Source organism: Hylaeus anthracinus, unplaced genomic scaffold (genome assembly GCF_026225885.1).
Source record: "Hylaeus anthracinus isolate JK02 unplaced genomic scaffold, UHH_iyHylAnth1.0_haploid 12001, whole genome shotgun sequence".
Lineage (NCBI taxonomy): Eukaryota > Metazoa > Arthropoda > Insecta > Hymenoptera > Colletidae > Hylaeus > Hylaeus anthracinus.
The window spans coordinates 5,972,989-5,988,403 of record NW_026534348.1 but is presented as its reverse complement, the minus strand read 5'-3'; the positions used below and the strand labels follow the sequence as shown (position 1 = coordinate 5,988,403).

Genomic DNA, 15,415 nt, shown 5'->3' with positions numbered 1-15,415 from the left:
ACAAAAGTACCAAACGACTTACGGTAACCGTAAAATAGTTTAATTATCCATCTCGTGTAAATCCGAGGCCAGTCAGACCGGGTGACCGATCCTGCGATAGGACTCTGATTCCGCGTTGTGGATTTTGTTGCGTCTCGCACCAACGCGATACACCGTCAACGTCGAATCGACATCGGAAACATTCGAGGGTAAATGGCGTTCACTTCGCCGTCAAAGCAGCCCGTGTAATGGCTGGATGGAAGCATTATTGCCGGGTTTGTTTGCAACGAAGATCCACCGGACAGAACTTTCGCCGCCGTAGCGGGCAATTTTGGTTCGAGTTTAATTACACCAGCCCCCGAGGGACAATCAGATATAAACGGCGTACACGGCCGACCACCTTCGACCACCTCCGGCAAGGGATGGCAAAGTGCGCGGAGAAAATGGCCGGAGGCCGATGTCGGGCTGACGTTATCGGCGAAAAACGAGTGAATTGGCCTCCAGGGCCGGTAGTCTGGGTAATTACGAGTCTTTCTTAACAAATTTTTAATTTAATCGGTTTTTCTGCCGCCCCAGTTAGCATCCAATCTTATAATACGCGAAAAATGTTCGAGGAAACGCGCGATAAATAATCGTCTATCGTGACGATCTTCTTGCGACCGTCTCCCCAACACCCTCCCCCAGGGTCTGCTCGTGTGTCTCGCTCGAGTGGTTAAGAAACGAATTGTCGCGTTAACTCTCGCGACGCTACATTCCTCTGCACGTTTTGCGATTTCGAGCGTGAGAACTCTCGTCAACAAGATTGACTCGGTCCAGAAATTAAGCGCGAGATCGAGTGCGAAGATACCCGCGGGATTTCGGTCGAACGAGTAACCACAACGGATCCACCTTGACCTTCTTCTCCCTTTTTACATCCACCGCCCTTTCTTCCTCTCGAACAATCGTCTAGCCCGGAGTTAATATCGTCTCGTAACACGATAGACTCTACCGTCGTTCCAATTCCACGGAATAAGACGTTTCCATCCCCCTGGAACTGGGCCAGCGCGAGTATTCACAGATTCGAGACAGTCGAACCGCGTTCCTGGCTCGAAATTCCTTGAATGGACTCTCTCGAGATCACAATGCCTCGGATGGACTCCTTCGCGGGCTTTTCAGGTTAACTCGCATTATTATCGCGGCGACTTTTCACGGTGCATTCAACTCCGATGAACCAGTAGTCCTTTTTCAGCGTCTTTTTTTTCCGTGGCACAAAGCTGCGCCCCCCTTCGCCTCTTTCTTCCAGTTTCGGTCATGGAGAAGAACGCGTACCTCTCGTTGACGATGACATAATTTACCGAGTCACTTTTCGAACGCAGAGGGTCGCCGGCAGTGTTGATGAGATTTCAATCGTTGTCCGGGAAAATGTAGTCCCGGAAAGGGGATGCGAACGGTTCGAACGCGGAGAACTCGTGCGTGGTTTCTAGGTTGTTCTTCGAAGAGGGGGACAAGTACTTATCGTGTCACGCCCTATGTAATTATTAATACCTCTCGTACCAACGATTTCTAGAAACCGTGTAAGAGGTCTGAAAAGGAATGCCAACGGCGCGAAGGGTGACAACGTCGGTTCTACGCCGTAACAATAATAACGCGTGGTTTACGAAACGACCGAGCTCTCGTATCGGCCACCTACGGTCGGTTACACGAGCTACCACTTTGCGCTCGCTTGGCCAGTGCACGAGTAACAATTCAACGTACGTCGCTGCCGTCGAATAAATTGCACGAAATTATGGCGCGACGTTCTTACGTGTCGCGTAAGTGCCCGTAATAGAAAGTTCCCGGAGTCGCGGAGGTTTGGATTCGTGGGACGCTCCGTTGATGGATTCATTCGATCGCCTTCCCTTCCAGCCTAACGAAGATCGAAGTGCCTCGGATCGGTCTCTGACCGATGTATCGGTGACCAATTGATACTTCGGCATCGCTACCCGTAGCATCGATAAAAATAGCTTTCAGCGTTCTCATGGTGACATTTAACCTCGTCTAAAAAACACGCTTAATTACGTTGCGACTACTACCGCGAACGAACTTATTTACATCTCGTAATTAGATTTTCTACGGATGCCGCTCTGAGCAGTTTCGTTTAATTTTCACGATACCTTCGATTCGACGATTAACCCCCGACTCGATACTCTCTCTCTCTTTTTCTCTCTCCGTCTTCACGGCGACGAAATATATTTGTCTTTTATCCATCCAATTAGTAAGTCAACGATATCACGATGACCAACGCGTTTATAACCGGTTTAGGATTAACTAACACCGATTCATCGACTCTCGCCAACCGAGTCTCTCATCACCTTCTTTCTTTCGGTTCATCTTTCTCTCTTCCCCTTCGCTCCGTTTCTTGCCTCCCTCCCCCTCGATCCGTCGTTTCATTTCCTCTTTTTCTCAAACACTCGTTCGCTCCTCGACGAGGAATATTAATTAACACGGAGATCGATTCGGATGCCGTGTTGAAGTTAACGTTAATTCAGGGCTCGCGATTAAATCGTCGCCGGCTGATAAATGACTCGTGATGCCTCGCAGGCGCGGTTTTGCGATTTCGCTCGACGATTCGCGATTTTTCATTTCCTCTCCATATTCCTTTCATTTCCCAATTCGTTTCTCTCTCATTTTCCTCTTCATTTCACTCGCATATTCCACGATAACTATACTTGTAAAAGTAGCGTCGAACCGCTTCGGGCAACGTGCCTGCAAACAAACATTTTTTAGCATCACCCGCGCACAATTGTCGCGTAAGCGTTAATACGATTAAGATTTATTGATCCACGTTGCGCTGAATCCGTTAAATACGAGATAGAGTATGACCTCGGCATGCTTTTCCAGTGGTGCGATTTACGTAGTTCGTGTACGAGTCCTTATAAATCCTTCGTGTTGGCTCTTCTTGAAATCGATTTTCCTTTTGTACCTCATTCGTACTTTTCCGCAAAACTTGCTAAAAAATTCTTAAGGTAATATTGCGTGTCACGTGTCGTGATTCTCACGTGACGACGCTGTACCATTCTGATTTTCTCGTTTGCGTATTTTAAGCAGTGACGACCTCGTCTAAATAAAAATTTTGTTGAATATAAGACAAACGATTCTTAACGTGTTACTTGCTCGACAAAAATTGCAAACCGAATTATACATTCAAATCGTATTTAACCTGGAACGAATAAAAGTTTGATCGAGTAACGGATTCAATGAAGTTTACTTTAATAACGCAGATTTATTCCCGTACTCTAATGTCTCTCGTTTCTTCTTCGATTCAACGACAGCCTTCGCGTCGGAATTAAATTTGCATGTATTTAACGCGTCGATTGAAGAGCCGACGGCTCGAAGAATTGTCACACGATCGAACGAATATTTTGTAAATAAATTTTCGTACGCACTCGACGTTACGTTTCCGGGTGGACAGTGGCACACTTTGTCATTCCGTTTTCTCTTTTGTCTCTTTCACCGTTCGTCAGCAGAACACACGTTTCGTCGTACCGGACACGAACGTTTCGAAATCGCGAATGAAAATTGTTTGCACCGTAATTAACGTAAGTTAATAATTAACGAGGGACCCGGCAAATGAGCTCGAATTGATATCGCTATCGGCAGCTGTCACAAGTGACATAAAAACACGTGTTACATAACGTATTATAAAGCAAATCTGTATACCCTAGGAATCATGTTCGTGGCTCCTATCCGTCTCAGTTGAATTTTTCACCGATCGAGGCAATCAAAATGCTAATTAATTTTTTGCTCGGTTTCACCTTCAACGCCTTTCTTCGCCAATGAATCTCCGGTCTTCTTATAATTAATAAGGAATCAACGATCCCGGTTGCGCAACGCGCGCGTTTCTCGCAAAATATTGTATAACTGCCACTCGAAGAAAATTAACTTTTACGTGCCGATCAGCCGAACCAATTACGGCGATCTACAATTGTGACGAGTGGGTTACGTAATCAACCGACGGTGCGTGTTAACGAAGAGCCTTTAACGAGGTTAGTATGTCGATATATTAGCGGCAGAACTCGATGTTTGTTTTTGCCGCTCGTTGGCGAAAATGACATTGTGAAATTGTCTGGTTAATATCGATACTCGGCGTCGAGACATTTTTCTAGCTACGGCAACGCATATTAGTAATTTGTAGCGAATCGTGGCAGCTTTTCTCCTCTTCGACAAACGAGTACGAGCAAGCGTAGTCGCGTTAGATTACATTATCGCTATCGGTTTTTCGTATCGGAACATTCCACTAGTTTTTCGCGCAACGATGTTGTCAATAAGCTCATCGACGCTTCTAGCCGGGTTGTACATTTTTTTTCAAGTGGAAACCCTCTTCCGAGAGACACCCTTTCTTCTATCGTAATCGCATTGTACTAGTATCGAATCTACATTTGTAATCGAAAATTGGTAACTCGTAATCTTTCAATACGCGCGCACTCGCGTGTACGTACGTGTATCTGTCGTCCAACACGCGGCGTCGAAATAATCTACGATCCATGTCCTCGCGTGTTTTCTGCCACATGGTTTATCGCGATCATTAATATACTCTCCGTAGAAGGAATTTATCAGCTGATAATTAATTTCGTTGCAAAATGCCGCTTTTAATCGCTCATTAAACCCGGCCTCGGTGGAGGCGGTTAATTCGACAACAGATACTCCTTTATTGAACCGCATGCCTGATAACTGCGACGAAGAAAACATGCGAGGACTGTATAGGTCAGGCACGCTTGATTTTTTTGGATGCACGATTCCCATCGTCGTACATTATTTATTCATTACCTTTACCATCCACCGTGCCCTCATCTTCGTTTGCTCTTCCATTCAACGCCGCCCCTCTTTCGCGGTGAACGATCGCCTACCTGCTATCGCGAAAGTACTGCTCTATTTGGTGATCTCTAGTACCGGCAACGACGTTAATTGTAACGCAGAATCTAAGCTACGAATCTCCGAAGCGATTACAACGTTACCGCTGCGAACTGCGAAGCCGGTCGATTCGGTCGGTCCATGCGTTTCCAGCAGCTCTGTAAACTCTCTCGATTATCTATAATGCTACAAGTTTTAACGACATTTATAAAATCCCCGTTTTAACGGAAGGTGGACAAAGATTCGTGGAGAACGCGAGCCGCTCGTGGTAGGTAAATGGTCTTATCGGTGATTAAGCGGCTCGCGCGGAACAAGGAGGTCTGTCGCTCGAGCGGACGAGCTCGGAAACGGAGCAGCCAGAACTAACGAGTCCTTCGATGCCGGACAGCGCGGGCCTCGCGTAATTACGTAATTATTCCAACAGCGAGAGGCCATCTCTCCTCTCGAGCGTTATCGACTGGCTGTCGGAGCGAATTCCTGGAATCTCGGCCTGTCGTGACCCGTATGCAATAAATTTCGTGCGGTGCCAGTCGACGCTCGCGAGTCTCCTATTTTCGCTTATTAAGCCCGTGAAAATCGAGGATCGGTCCCGATGCGTCTCCCCGATAGAGGAACGTTTCGAACGATAATTTTGTGATTCGACCGGATAACGCGGGTTTTACGCAGCCACGAGGCCGATACACGCTACCGATCTCGCGCTAGAATAATCTCGTTCGAGGAAACCTTTCGTCGCGCGTGAAACCAACGACCAAACCGGTGGAGCCATCGTCGTTAGGGTTAACGAGCTGCCCCCTACCCGATACCGCGCTTCTCGTCCTTCAGAATTCCATTTGGCCATCCACGAATTCCTCAACGAACGCTTATCGTAAAACTTACCAAATACATCCGAGACGTTAACCGTGAATCGCGCCGTTCGCGTTATCGAAGCTTAATTTCGCGAAGGATGCACGAGTCAGCCGAAAGATCGCGAGGATCGCACGGATAGCGTAGAACGTTCACGGGATCCTAGCGGCGTCATAAAAATCGTGGCCATCGAGAGATCGCTAATTAGTCCAGCGTCGTTTCGTGCGCACCTGTAACGACGGAAACGAACAAAATTCCCGGGCATTCGCTTATCGATCGAGCGTGTAGGTCGATTTTTCCTGTCGTCCATTCACCAGACCGGAGATAATGCGGCATTAACGTGAACGGATGATGCGCGTCCGAGGGTCGCAGTTAGGCCTAACAAGCGAACCGGTAGCTTAGGCGATATCATCTGATCGATGTTATCTGGTTACATGAAACGGTGAGCAAAACAAGTAACCGGGCAATCTCTAGCGAGCGGCGACTAATTACACGATTAAAATTCAAGAGTACCGAGCGGAAAGCATGAGATGACTAGCTGGAATCCGAGGGACGAAGGTAATTTCGATAAGGCCGTCGATACTCGCGCTCGCGTTCATCGTTCGTCAAACGAAAGAATTCGAACGTTCGGGTTCGTTTGATCGTTCGCACCTCGATCGAACGATTCGTAACTTTCTTAATACTTGGTCACGTTTGGGGGCTATATTCGGCTTTATCGGGATCGGTCCAAAAGCGACGGAGAAAGAAAAACGGACGAGGGTGGCCGCAAGAAAGAAATAAAGAAAAAGATAGAGAAGGAGGGGTTTGAGGAGCGGACGGGCCACCAGACGAAAAAATTCGGAATATTTATGCTCGGTATTATTAGCGTACGTCGGCGATATCTCGGTGGGCATCGCTAATTAGGCCGCGCGAACGGCGCTCGAGCCTTTCGGCAAACAGTGCTCGCTACTGTCTTTAAAGGTTCTCCACGGGTGCAATCAAGATGGTGGCGCCGGCCGCCCGGGGCGGGTCGATTCCGAAACTAATTGCCACGGCTAATTTATTCCCGCGACATGTACGCACAGAGACGCCATTCTCGGCTACCGCGTAATCGTCGCGACGTAATCGCGGGACGCGAGAGTGCCACCGAAAGGGGGACGGGGGGATGTTCACCCCGTGGAGATTGCCATCGAAGCTTCGTGCCCGTGGAACCATCCCTGGCCGAACTCGTGCTTCGGAATCGCGAGTTCCTTTTAATTTCCTTCTTCTGGCTGTCCGCGAGTAATATTTACGAGATACCTCCGGTAGCCTAATATAGACCACTTATTGTAGTCTAGTCGTTCCACTACCAAACGCCACGCGTAGAGATCGGTTGAGTCGAGTAACGTGAAAAAGTTACGCGGCATACACGGACACGGAAACGTTGGAAAAATGCGCGAAACAAGCTGCAATTTAGAATAATTTATGACGAGTCCTAACGACCCGCTTGCTTAAAATATGACTCGCATCGCCGAAGATGCGAGACAAGCTCGGCGTGAATTAGGAGATACGTCGTTGATTGGTGGCCCCTGATTGTCGAACTTGTTAGAGGATATACACGCAAGATATCCGAGTTCTCTTAGAATTACGTCATCGATGCTCTCGTTTCGATAAATGCAGTCGTACGTGCGGTAGGTTTGATTTGCCGTTCGCTGAAATAGGAGTTGAGGAATCGAGTTTGAAAGTCAGGAGAGACAAATTGGCCGAAACGATTTCGCGAGAATGTAACTCTTTCTGCGAGGTTGAGATGCTGGTTCTTTTCCCAGCGACGAAAAGACCTTTTCAAATTGTTCGTAAATTGCGAGGGTTTTGTTTAAACGATGAAGCTAATTATCGTTCTTTAACGACCAAATTAAATCTTTCGATTTATCGGTTACCGATTGATGGATATCGCCGACTCGTCTAATTGCCGCGGATAATTTATTTCAACTTTCTAATCGAAAGCGTACACGCGGAAACGGCGGCCGACCGGAGACGATGAATCAACATCGAGCTTTTCAATTAGCGAATCGTCTCGCGACTCCCCGTCGACTCGATACCCGGCGACGCACGTTAATTAATATGACTTATACGCGTTTAAATTACGCGAGAGCTAATCCCGTGTCTCGTCAATCGAGATTCGATAGGAAGTACTAAACGGCGAAGCGAGAATCGATGACGGGTACGAAGGACGATATTTACGCGGTCTATAAATCTCTCGAAGAATCAGACTTTTATGGATATTCGCGAAGAATCGGTGGGTTTGAAATGGGAATCGGGTGTCTTGGTAGCGAGAATCAACACGCGTTATTTCGATATTGCGATTTATTAAATAAACGCTTCTACTTCCTCGACGACGGTTGTACATTTATACAAAATTGGAAAAAAGGCTCGGTGGCATCTGTCTACCGATCCTGCGAGTTCTTAGGCTACGCCCATTTTACGCTCGACGAACATCGTATTTACAAAATTACGTTTAATTTCGATTCGAGAACGACGATATTTACACTCTATGTACAGGACACGCAAAAACACGCGTCCGAAATTGGCACAGATTCAAGATACGCGCTGCCTTTTCATGGAGCCGAAGACCACTTCGTCGTCTTCGATTAGGAAAGCGGCAAGGTAGAGTAGTCTCAAGGTATCGAATCGAAAACGTACTTTCCAGAGCTCTGACGAACTCCGTCGACGATCGGATTTCCGTTAAAACTCGCAGAGTATTTCGACGAATTCCGTTTCAACTCGATTCATCTTTGGTCCGGATACTCCGTTGATGCGATCCTCTTTGTTTCGACTCGTAGTCAACGCGTTCAGCTTTGGTCCAATTCGCGTTGACGCCTTCCGCGTTGATACGCCTCTTCGTAAACGCATTCGGCTTTGATCTAATTTAATTAGAGTCTGTCAACGCATTCAGCTTCGATCAGATCTTCCGTTAACGCGTTCTGTTTCGATTCGGGTTTTCACCGAGCTACTTAGCTCGAACTCGATTCTCCGTCAGCCAGTCTCGATTTACCTTCGACGAATTTCGGGTCATCCGGCGAATCCTCGAAGGCACAGTCCCCGAGTCGCTCGATCGAACTTCGGAGGTGGGTCAGATCGATACGCTACCGATCGCGGCGAAGCTCCGTATCCTTCGGTCGGTCTCATTCTCTGGACGGGTGCTGAGAGATCGAATGATGCGGCGTTATGCCGGGATGAGATAGCATTCCGACTTGGTAGAGGCTCGCCGAGGCCAACAGTCCCGGATGAGATCCGTACAGCGCCGTGTGATGTTGCCTGACCGCTGACATCCTCAATTTCTCAATCTCGGCTTCCTGCATGCGCTTCGCTTTTGCTCGGCGGTTTTGAAACCAGATCTTCACCTGCAACAATGAAACGGTTCGGATTTGTACTTGCGGGCTGCTTGCTCGTTACCACGCTCGATAGTTTTGTCGAGGTTCCGTTGCGGTTTCGCGGTAATCGACGGGATTACGTTTCGTCGAGGGATCGAGACCGCGACCTATTGTCGCGATTCTTACGAACGGCCGCTATTTGTCGCCGATCCGCCTCGTTTGAAATATCGAAACGGTGATCCTGCGTAAATTGTGTTCGTTGGCAACGCTACAAGAATATCGGCTTCGCTCGAAATAAATATCTTCTCGTCGTTTCTAATAGAATCTGCTCGAAACGACTCCGTTAAGTGACTCGTCTTCCACGTAGACGTCGAAACTCGAGGCGGGCCGAATTCGCCAAGATTTTCGTGACATCTTTCGCGACAATGGAAGCGTAAAACGAATCGTCTCGCTGACAGACATGCGAACGAAATCGTGTCTCGAAAATCGGTGCGACGGGAACCGAGCCAGAGATAATTGGTCGGTCATCGCGAGGTATTGTCGGACGGGTTTCGAGCAATTTGTAGTCTATTAATAAAATTACCGTGTTCTTCGCCGACGTAGCGAATACTGCACGCTTACGCGCGCTAATTACCCCGCATCTGGCAAGATCTGTTAAGTGCGAGACCCTTGACTCGTGGGGCTGGTCGCGTCGGTGAGAATAAAGAGAGTCGAGTTCTCGGTTAACGTCGGTGCTAAATGAGAAACGTCGATCGTTAAACGTAATTCCAGAGATTCACCGCCGCGTTGAAAACGATAAGCGATAATAAACCGCGGGGTCTCGGCACGAAGGTCTCGTGCAACGTACACGGTGGTTCGAAAAGTCGAGACGATAGTAACCACGTTTTCGCGTTGACGCGAACGCGATATTCCGATATTAAAAAGTAGGAAAGAGACGCGTTTTATTGTGCTCGGCGCGACTCTGTACGATACACGGTGGATAGAACGAAGAGTCTCACCTGTGTTTCCGTGAGATGAAGAGACGACGAGAACTCGGCCCGTTCCGCGACGCTGAGGTATTGCCTTTCTGTGAACTTCTTCTCGAGCGCCAGCAATTGTTGCGTGGTGAAAGGCGTCCTCGGCTTCCGGTTCGGCTTGTGTTTCCTCAGGTTGCACTTGATCTTGGGCGGTTCGCCGTTCTCTGGAACCGAAAGCGGACCGTTGACGCTCGGTGGTAATTCGCGAAGACGGTTCCCGTGTGCTCTGGACGGGCACGGAACGCGTTCCGCGGGCTAAAGCGAACCCGAACGGACTCGAGCCGACCGCAGCGTCCTGTTTTTGCCGTTCGTCGGATCGATCGCGGGGAGAACGGCAGGCAGGAAAGCGAGCGCGTCTTTTTAAGGGTCGATTCATAATTTTCCCGTCAGAACGGCGCCGCAAACTGGCCTCATTACCTTTTTGCCCACCGACCGCAAGATTCCGGCCACGAATTGTTCTTCCAACGCTACTGCTTGTATTCATTAGCGGGGATATATCTTCCCGGCGTGAGGTGCACCGATAATAACGCGCTGACCGTTTACGCGATCGCTGAATAATTCCAATGTTTCTTACAGTAATTACGATTTCCCGTCGTGTAGCTAAATCGATATCGTCGATTAGCTTTAAAGGTCAAAGTATTCCAACAGAAGGGACTATGCTAATTGCGAACACCGTTTCGACGCTCCGACGACAAACCAAATCATCCCCCGTAAAATCCCCCGCTCCGTCCTGGTTGTCGCGACTCGTACAACAAACCGAACAATCGGCCACGACGAAACAACGGAACATCCATAGAGAGAACGAGCGAGAGTCGCGTCAGAATATATCGGTTATATTCCCCGAGATTTGTCTCGAGACAATCGACAGATTTGTAGAGCGGAGGTGAACGGCTCTAGAAACGAGAGATCTCGAGACGAGACAAAAGGCCGGATCGTCCTCCTCGGCCACTCCTCGTCGCTTCTGAATTTCAAATTTTCACCGAAACCCCCGGGCAGCCCTCCTGCCCCCTGGAATCGCGTTCTTCCTGCTTCGAGATTCGCGAACAGGGCTCTGCGATTCCAAGACAACCTCTCCAAAGGAGGAGAATCGTCCTTTGTGCTCTTCTCTCGCTCTCTCTCCAGCCTCCTCTTGTCGAGAGGCACTCTCTTCAAAGGTCCCAATTAGTCTCGGTATTCGAGGAGCTCCCCCGTCTTCGTCTTTCTTTCGGCACGTTTCGGTTCCTACGTTCGCGGCGGCGACCGCCGAAAACGCGGCACGGTCGACTTTAATCCGCCCCAGCGATCGGGAACGGGCATTCGAAATAATTAGCTGATCTCGCGAAGATACCACGGATCATCCAGAGCGAAGGAGGATCCGCGGAGATCCTTAGCCAGCCGTTGCGTAACGATCTACGAGTATTTGGTAAACGATCTCTTTGCGATCCGATCGTCGCATTGGCGTCGGCTAGGCAGCAGATCGTTTCATTATTGAAATCTCTTTAACGAAAGATTTTCGGAATACAAATCGCTTCATCAAGTATATTGGTCGACTTTGATTCACCAAGAAAAAATGTAACGTTTTTGCCGTAAAAAAGAAAAGCGTTTTCGGAGGTGAATTATTTCGGAGAACGAAAATGGGGCAAGATTCGAGCCGGGCAAAGTCGGCGTTCGGAAAGAGAATTCAATTGAATGCATTTGAAACAGGAACAAGAACGTGTTGATTTATGCATACCGATCGCAGCGAATCGGTAAAAACGTAACCTTTCGGAACGACTTTCATGCAAATTACTGAAATAATTAGCTGATCTCGCGGAGATATCTAAAACAGTGCCGATTGTATTGAAGAAAAGGCAAGGTGAAATCCCGTTCGTCCGAGAGAGCGCTCTTTGTCGGTTGCGTAACGTTTTCATGGGCCACGATTTCTCGCACAGCCCTATTAGCGGAGTCGATCGATAAACGGTAACGCGCATGAATTTGCTCGTGCAATTAATAGAAATCTAACTTCTCCAACTGGCCGCTCGACGTTGCTCGAATTAAAAAGTATTCGTCTCGTTTACTCCTATCGAGTTACCGCGAGAGTCACAATAGAGTTGCACGTGTTGTTACGCTTTATAGACGTCGCGTTCTCGGAGTATGAATTTAAGTGACTAATTGATTTGTGCAAAAAAGTGTTACGTTCGTTTGAAAAAACAATCGTAAACGTGTAATATCGCATTTGTACAACTGCGTCGTAAGAATAAATAGCATCGTTAAACTATAATTTCTATTACTAAATTCAACTTTGTCTATACAAATTTTTTGTTTCCTCGCTTAGAAGAAATATGCGTCTTACACGATGTAATGCTACGTCGTGCTTCTTACTCGAGCCAACAACGTTATCAATTTTGCTAACGAAAGAATGGTAGCGACGCAGGTTACGATCGAAAACATTTCTTGAAGAGCGTTGCAAGAGCGTAAGTGCGAAGGCAACCCCTTGGCACTCCATCCCTTTTCGAGAACAGTCGAAGCAGAGTGCGGCGGAGTAAAGTTTGAAGGGTTATGCAATCTGCGAGAGCACCCTCCACGAGAGACCATATTTCAAAATTACGCTTGTTTCCCCTTGCGCGACTCGTCCGTTGTACCTCCTGCCTGTTTCGCCGCTAAGCGATTATGGGCGATTGTGTTCCGCATGCGGAACTCCCTAAATTGCGGCACAATCGCGCAACAATGATCTATAAATTGATACGGTGACCGCGGTAAAAGGCGATATCGCGCGTTAAAGTTCCACTGGCTCGTAAAAGGATCAAAATCCAACTTGATTTTCGTCCTTTGCCATCGATATGGATGCACGTACTCGAAAAAGAGCGACGATAAAAAGTCGGAGTTCATCTCTATGTGCGTTGCTATAGTCGAAGCAAAATAAACTGGCCGCTCGAAGCCACCGACGCGGCCCGCTCACCATTCGATATTTCCCCCTCCCTTCCCCTTCCCCTTCCAATTTTAAAGATACAACAGCGCGCGTGTCAATTGGCGGATAAAAATCGATTTTTTTTTTTTAGCGAGCAGTTTAATTTGCAGTTGCAACACCTTTTCGTAACAATCTGCCATTGTTGGTGTCGCCTGGATTCCACCGACTCCGACAAGAACACCGACGCTCTGTTCGATCGCTCTGCCTCCGTGCGACGAAGCGAGAATAACTTTGACTGCCTCTTTAACGAGAGCCTCTCGCAATTATCAAGCCGCGACCTCAATAATTAGTGTTAACGATGATTCAATCGCGACGAGTCATCCGGCGCGTTCCGAGAACTGCATTCCTTTCGCGGTGATTTTAGGTGAGTAGGTTTCGCCCCGTAATTGAATTGCAAATAACGTCGTCGCGTTGATAGAGAGTGTCTCAATTTATCAATTAGCGCCCCGCGAACTCTTTTCGCTCCTTTTAAACCAAACTTTTGACACCGATTCGACGCGCTATCCGTCGCGCGTCCGTCACAAAAAGGTAAATCGGTATAAGTTTGTTGGAACGGAAATGCCACGTCTCGCAGCTATTCGACGCAACGCGAAAATAGAGAAGAAAAGGATCGGAGGTTTGTCAGACTTCCGTTGACCGGTCAATGTTATGCCAAAAATATCCGAGCGCGAGGACGAGAACGGCAAAGAATGTCGGAGCCGTCGGCTTCATTGAACGAATCGCGACCGCATTCACGATCGCGCTAACAGCCGGGACCCTAACCACGGACCGTGCAGCTTAACGAGTTTACAATCGGACCAGTTTCAGGCCAAGCGCGAACTACGAAAAGAATCCCACGACGAAGATCGCGTCGATTGGCGGCCAGCCAGGGGACCGAGTCTCAAAGACGAACCGTATGCGGCTGTCGTCGGCCCGGCAAATGGCAAATAGCTTCGCCAACGGGAAAAAAGGAGAAAAGGAAAAGAGAGAGCAAAGTACTAACCGTTTAGTGGCGCGTGATGAGAGAAGTGCGAGGGGAAGAAGCTGGCGGTGGCGGCCGCCGCGGCCGCGGCCGCGGCTGCGGCTGCACCCTGATGACCGCCACCCCAAACAGCCGGATGGAGGCTAGGTGGAATGCCAGAGATGCTCCCCAGGCTGGAAAATCCACCGATGTAAGCTGGCGTCGGTCTCACGGGGGTTGGGCTGCTCCCGAGATGCTGATGTTGGAGCTCCTCGACGTCGACCAAGCTGTTCTCGTCTTCTTCCTCGATATCCTCGGTCTCGGAGCACCTGGATCGAGCTCCGTGCGAGCTGCTCCTCGGGGACTGCGAGCCAAACTCCGGTTGACTGGCCGTTGAGGTTTTGGGAGACGTGGAACACGCCACGTCCGACGTTGACGCGGAGTCCGTCGATGTTTGAACAACGTAGTCGAGAGTTCTGGACGCGGAGCGTCGATCGGACGACTCTATCCTGTCCAGTTCCGCGTCGTTTAACCTGGTGAATATACGTGCGTCGATGGCGTTCCTGGACGACTCGCAGGCAGAATACCGATTCGGCCTCGGCTCGTGAACATTGGGAGAGACGGAGAGGTACCTCGCCCTGTAGTCTACCGGGTACCTTTGTATCGTCGGATTTGGAAGAAGCGTCGAGTGTTCTTGCCTGACGGGCGAATAGGATGCGATCGGCGACGACCTTGGTGACACCGATGTCGTCTCCTGTCTGGGATCCGGCCTCTTGGTATCGGCCAAGAGCGCGGCGACGGAGAAGCTTAACCGATGTACCGGCTTCGAGGTAGCTTGGGGCGCTTGTGCCTCGTTCGAACCTGGACTGGTCGATGGAGGCGTCACCGGGGAGGTCATCCTTATTACTGTCATTCTTGGACCGCGATCGAACACCTGCGATGGACGCGTACTCTTCGCAAAGTCACTCTATCGGAGACGTTGATCCCCTAACGTCTCATAGTCCGGAGAACTCGACGTAAAATCTTCTCACTGATATCGAGGAACGAGGCAACAGCGGTGCGAATATTGTATCGGTAACTTTGTTTGTTTTCACTGATCGACCGGCACGTCGATTGGTTGCGTGCGAAAGAAACGATCCGTTGGTAAAACGGAGTCTCGATCTCTGATCGCGTGACGTGTCGACGTCGATAAACAAGCGATCGATGCGACGTGATGCGCGTTTGACAGGTGCCGGGATCGACGGATCGATGGATCTCCGACCAGCTGACCTGAACTACCTCTACTCGACTCGAGCTCTCCGTGTGAACTGACTTTGACCATCGCCTGCTGCGGCGCTCCGAGTTTTTCGTTTTGGAGCCGGTGGCGCCGTGTTTGCGGGGGAAGAGGGGCGCCCACGGTCTCGTTGATTGGAAAGAGACAAACCGCGGGACTCCGGGAGGGGGATAAAGTGTGAGAAAGGGGAAATCCAAAAGGGGCGAGGCCTCCGAGAGGCAGAAGGGGCATGACTCGATT

General features: G+C 49.1%; 1 protein-coding gene across 1 annotated transcript; it reads right to left on the bottom strand.

Annotated features, from left to right (window-relative positions):
* Nucleotides 1–8,001: 8,001 nt before the first annotated feature.
* Nucleotides 8,002–15,208, bottom strand: LOC128891029 (muscle segmentation homeobox). The gene is made up of 3 exons (XM_054150171.1): nucleotides 13,945–15,208; nucleotides 10,019–10,200; nucleotides 8,002–9,050 (listed from the first exon to the last, which is right to left on the bottom strand). The coding sequence occupies exons 1-3, from the start codon at nucleotides 14,813–14,815 to the stop codon at nucleotides 8,832–8,834; spliced, it is 1,272 nt and encodes a 423-aa protein (XP_054006146.1). The 5' UTR covers nucleotides 14,816–15,208; the 3' UTR covers nucleotides 8,002–8,831.
* Nucleotides 15,209–15,415: the final 207 nt, after the last annotated feature.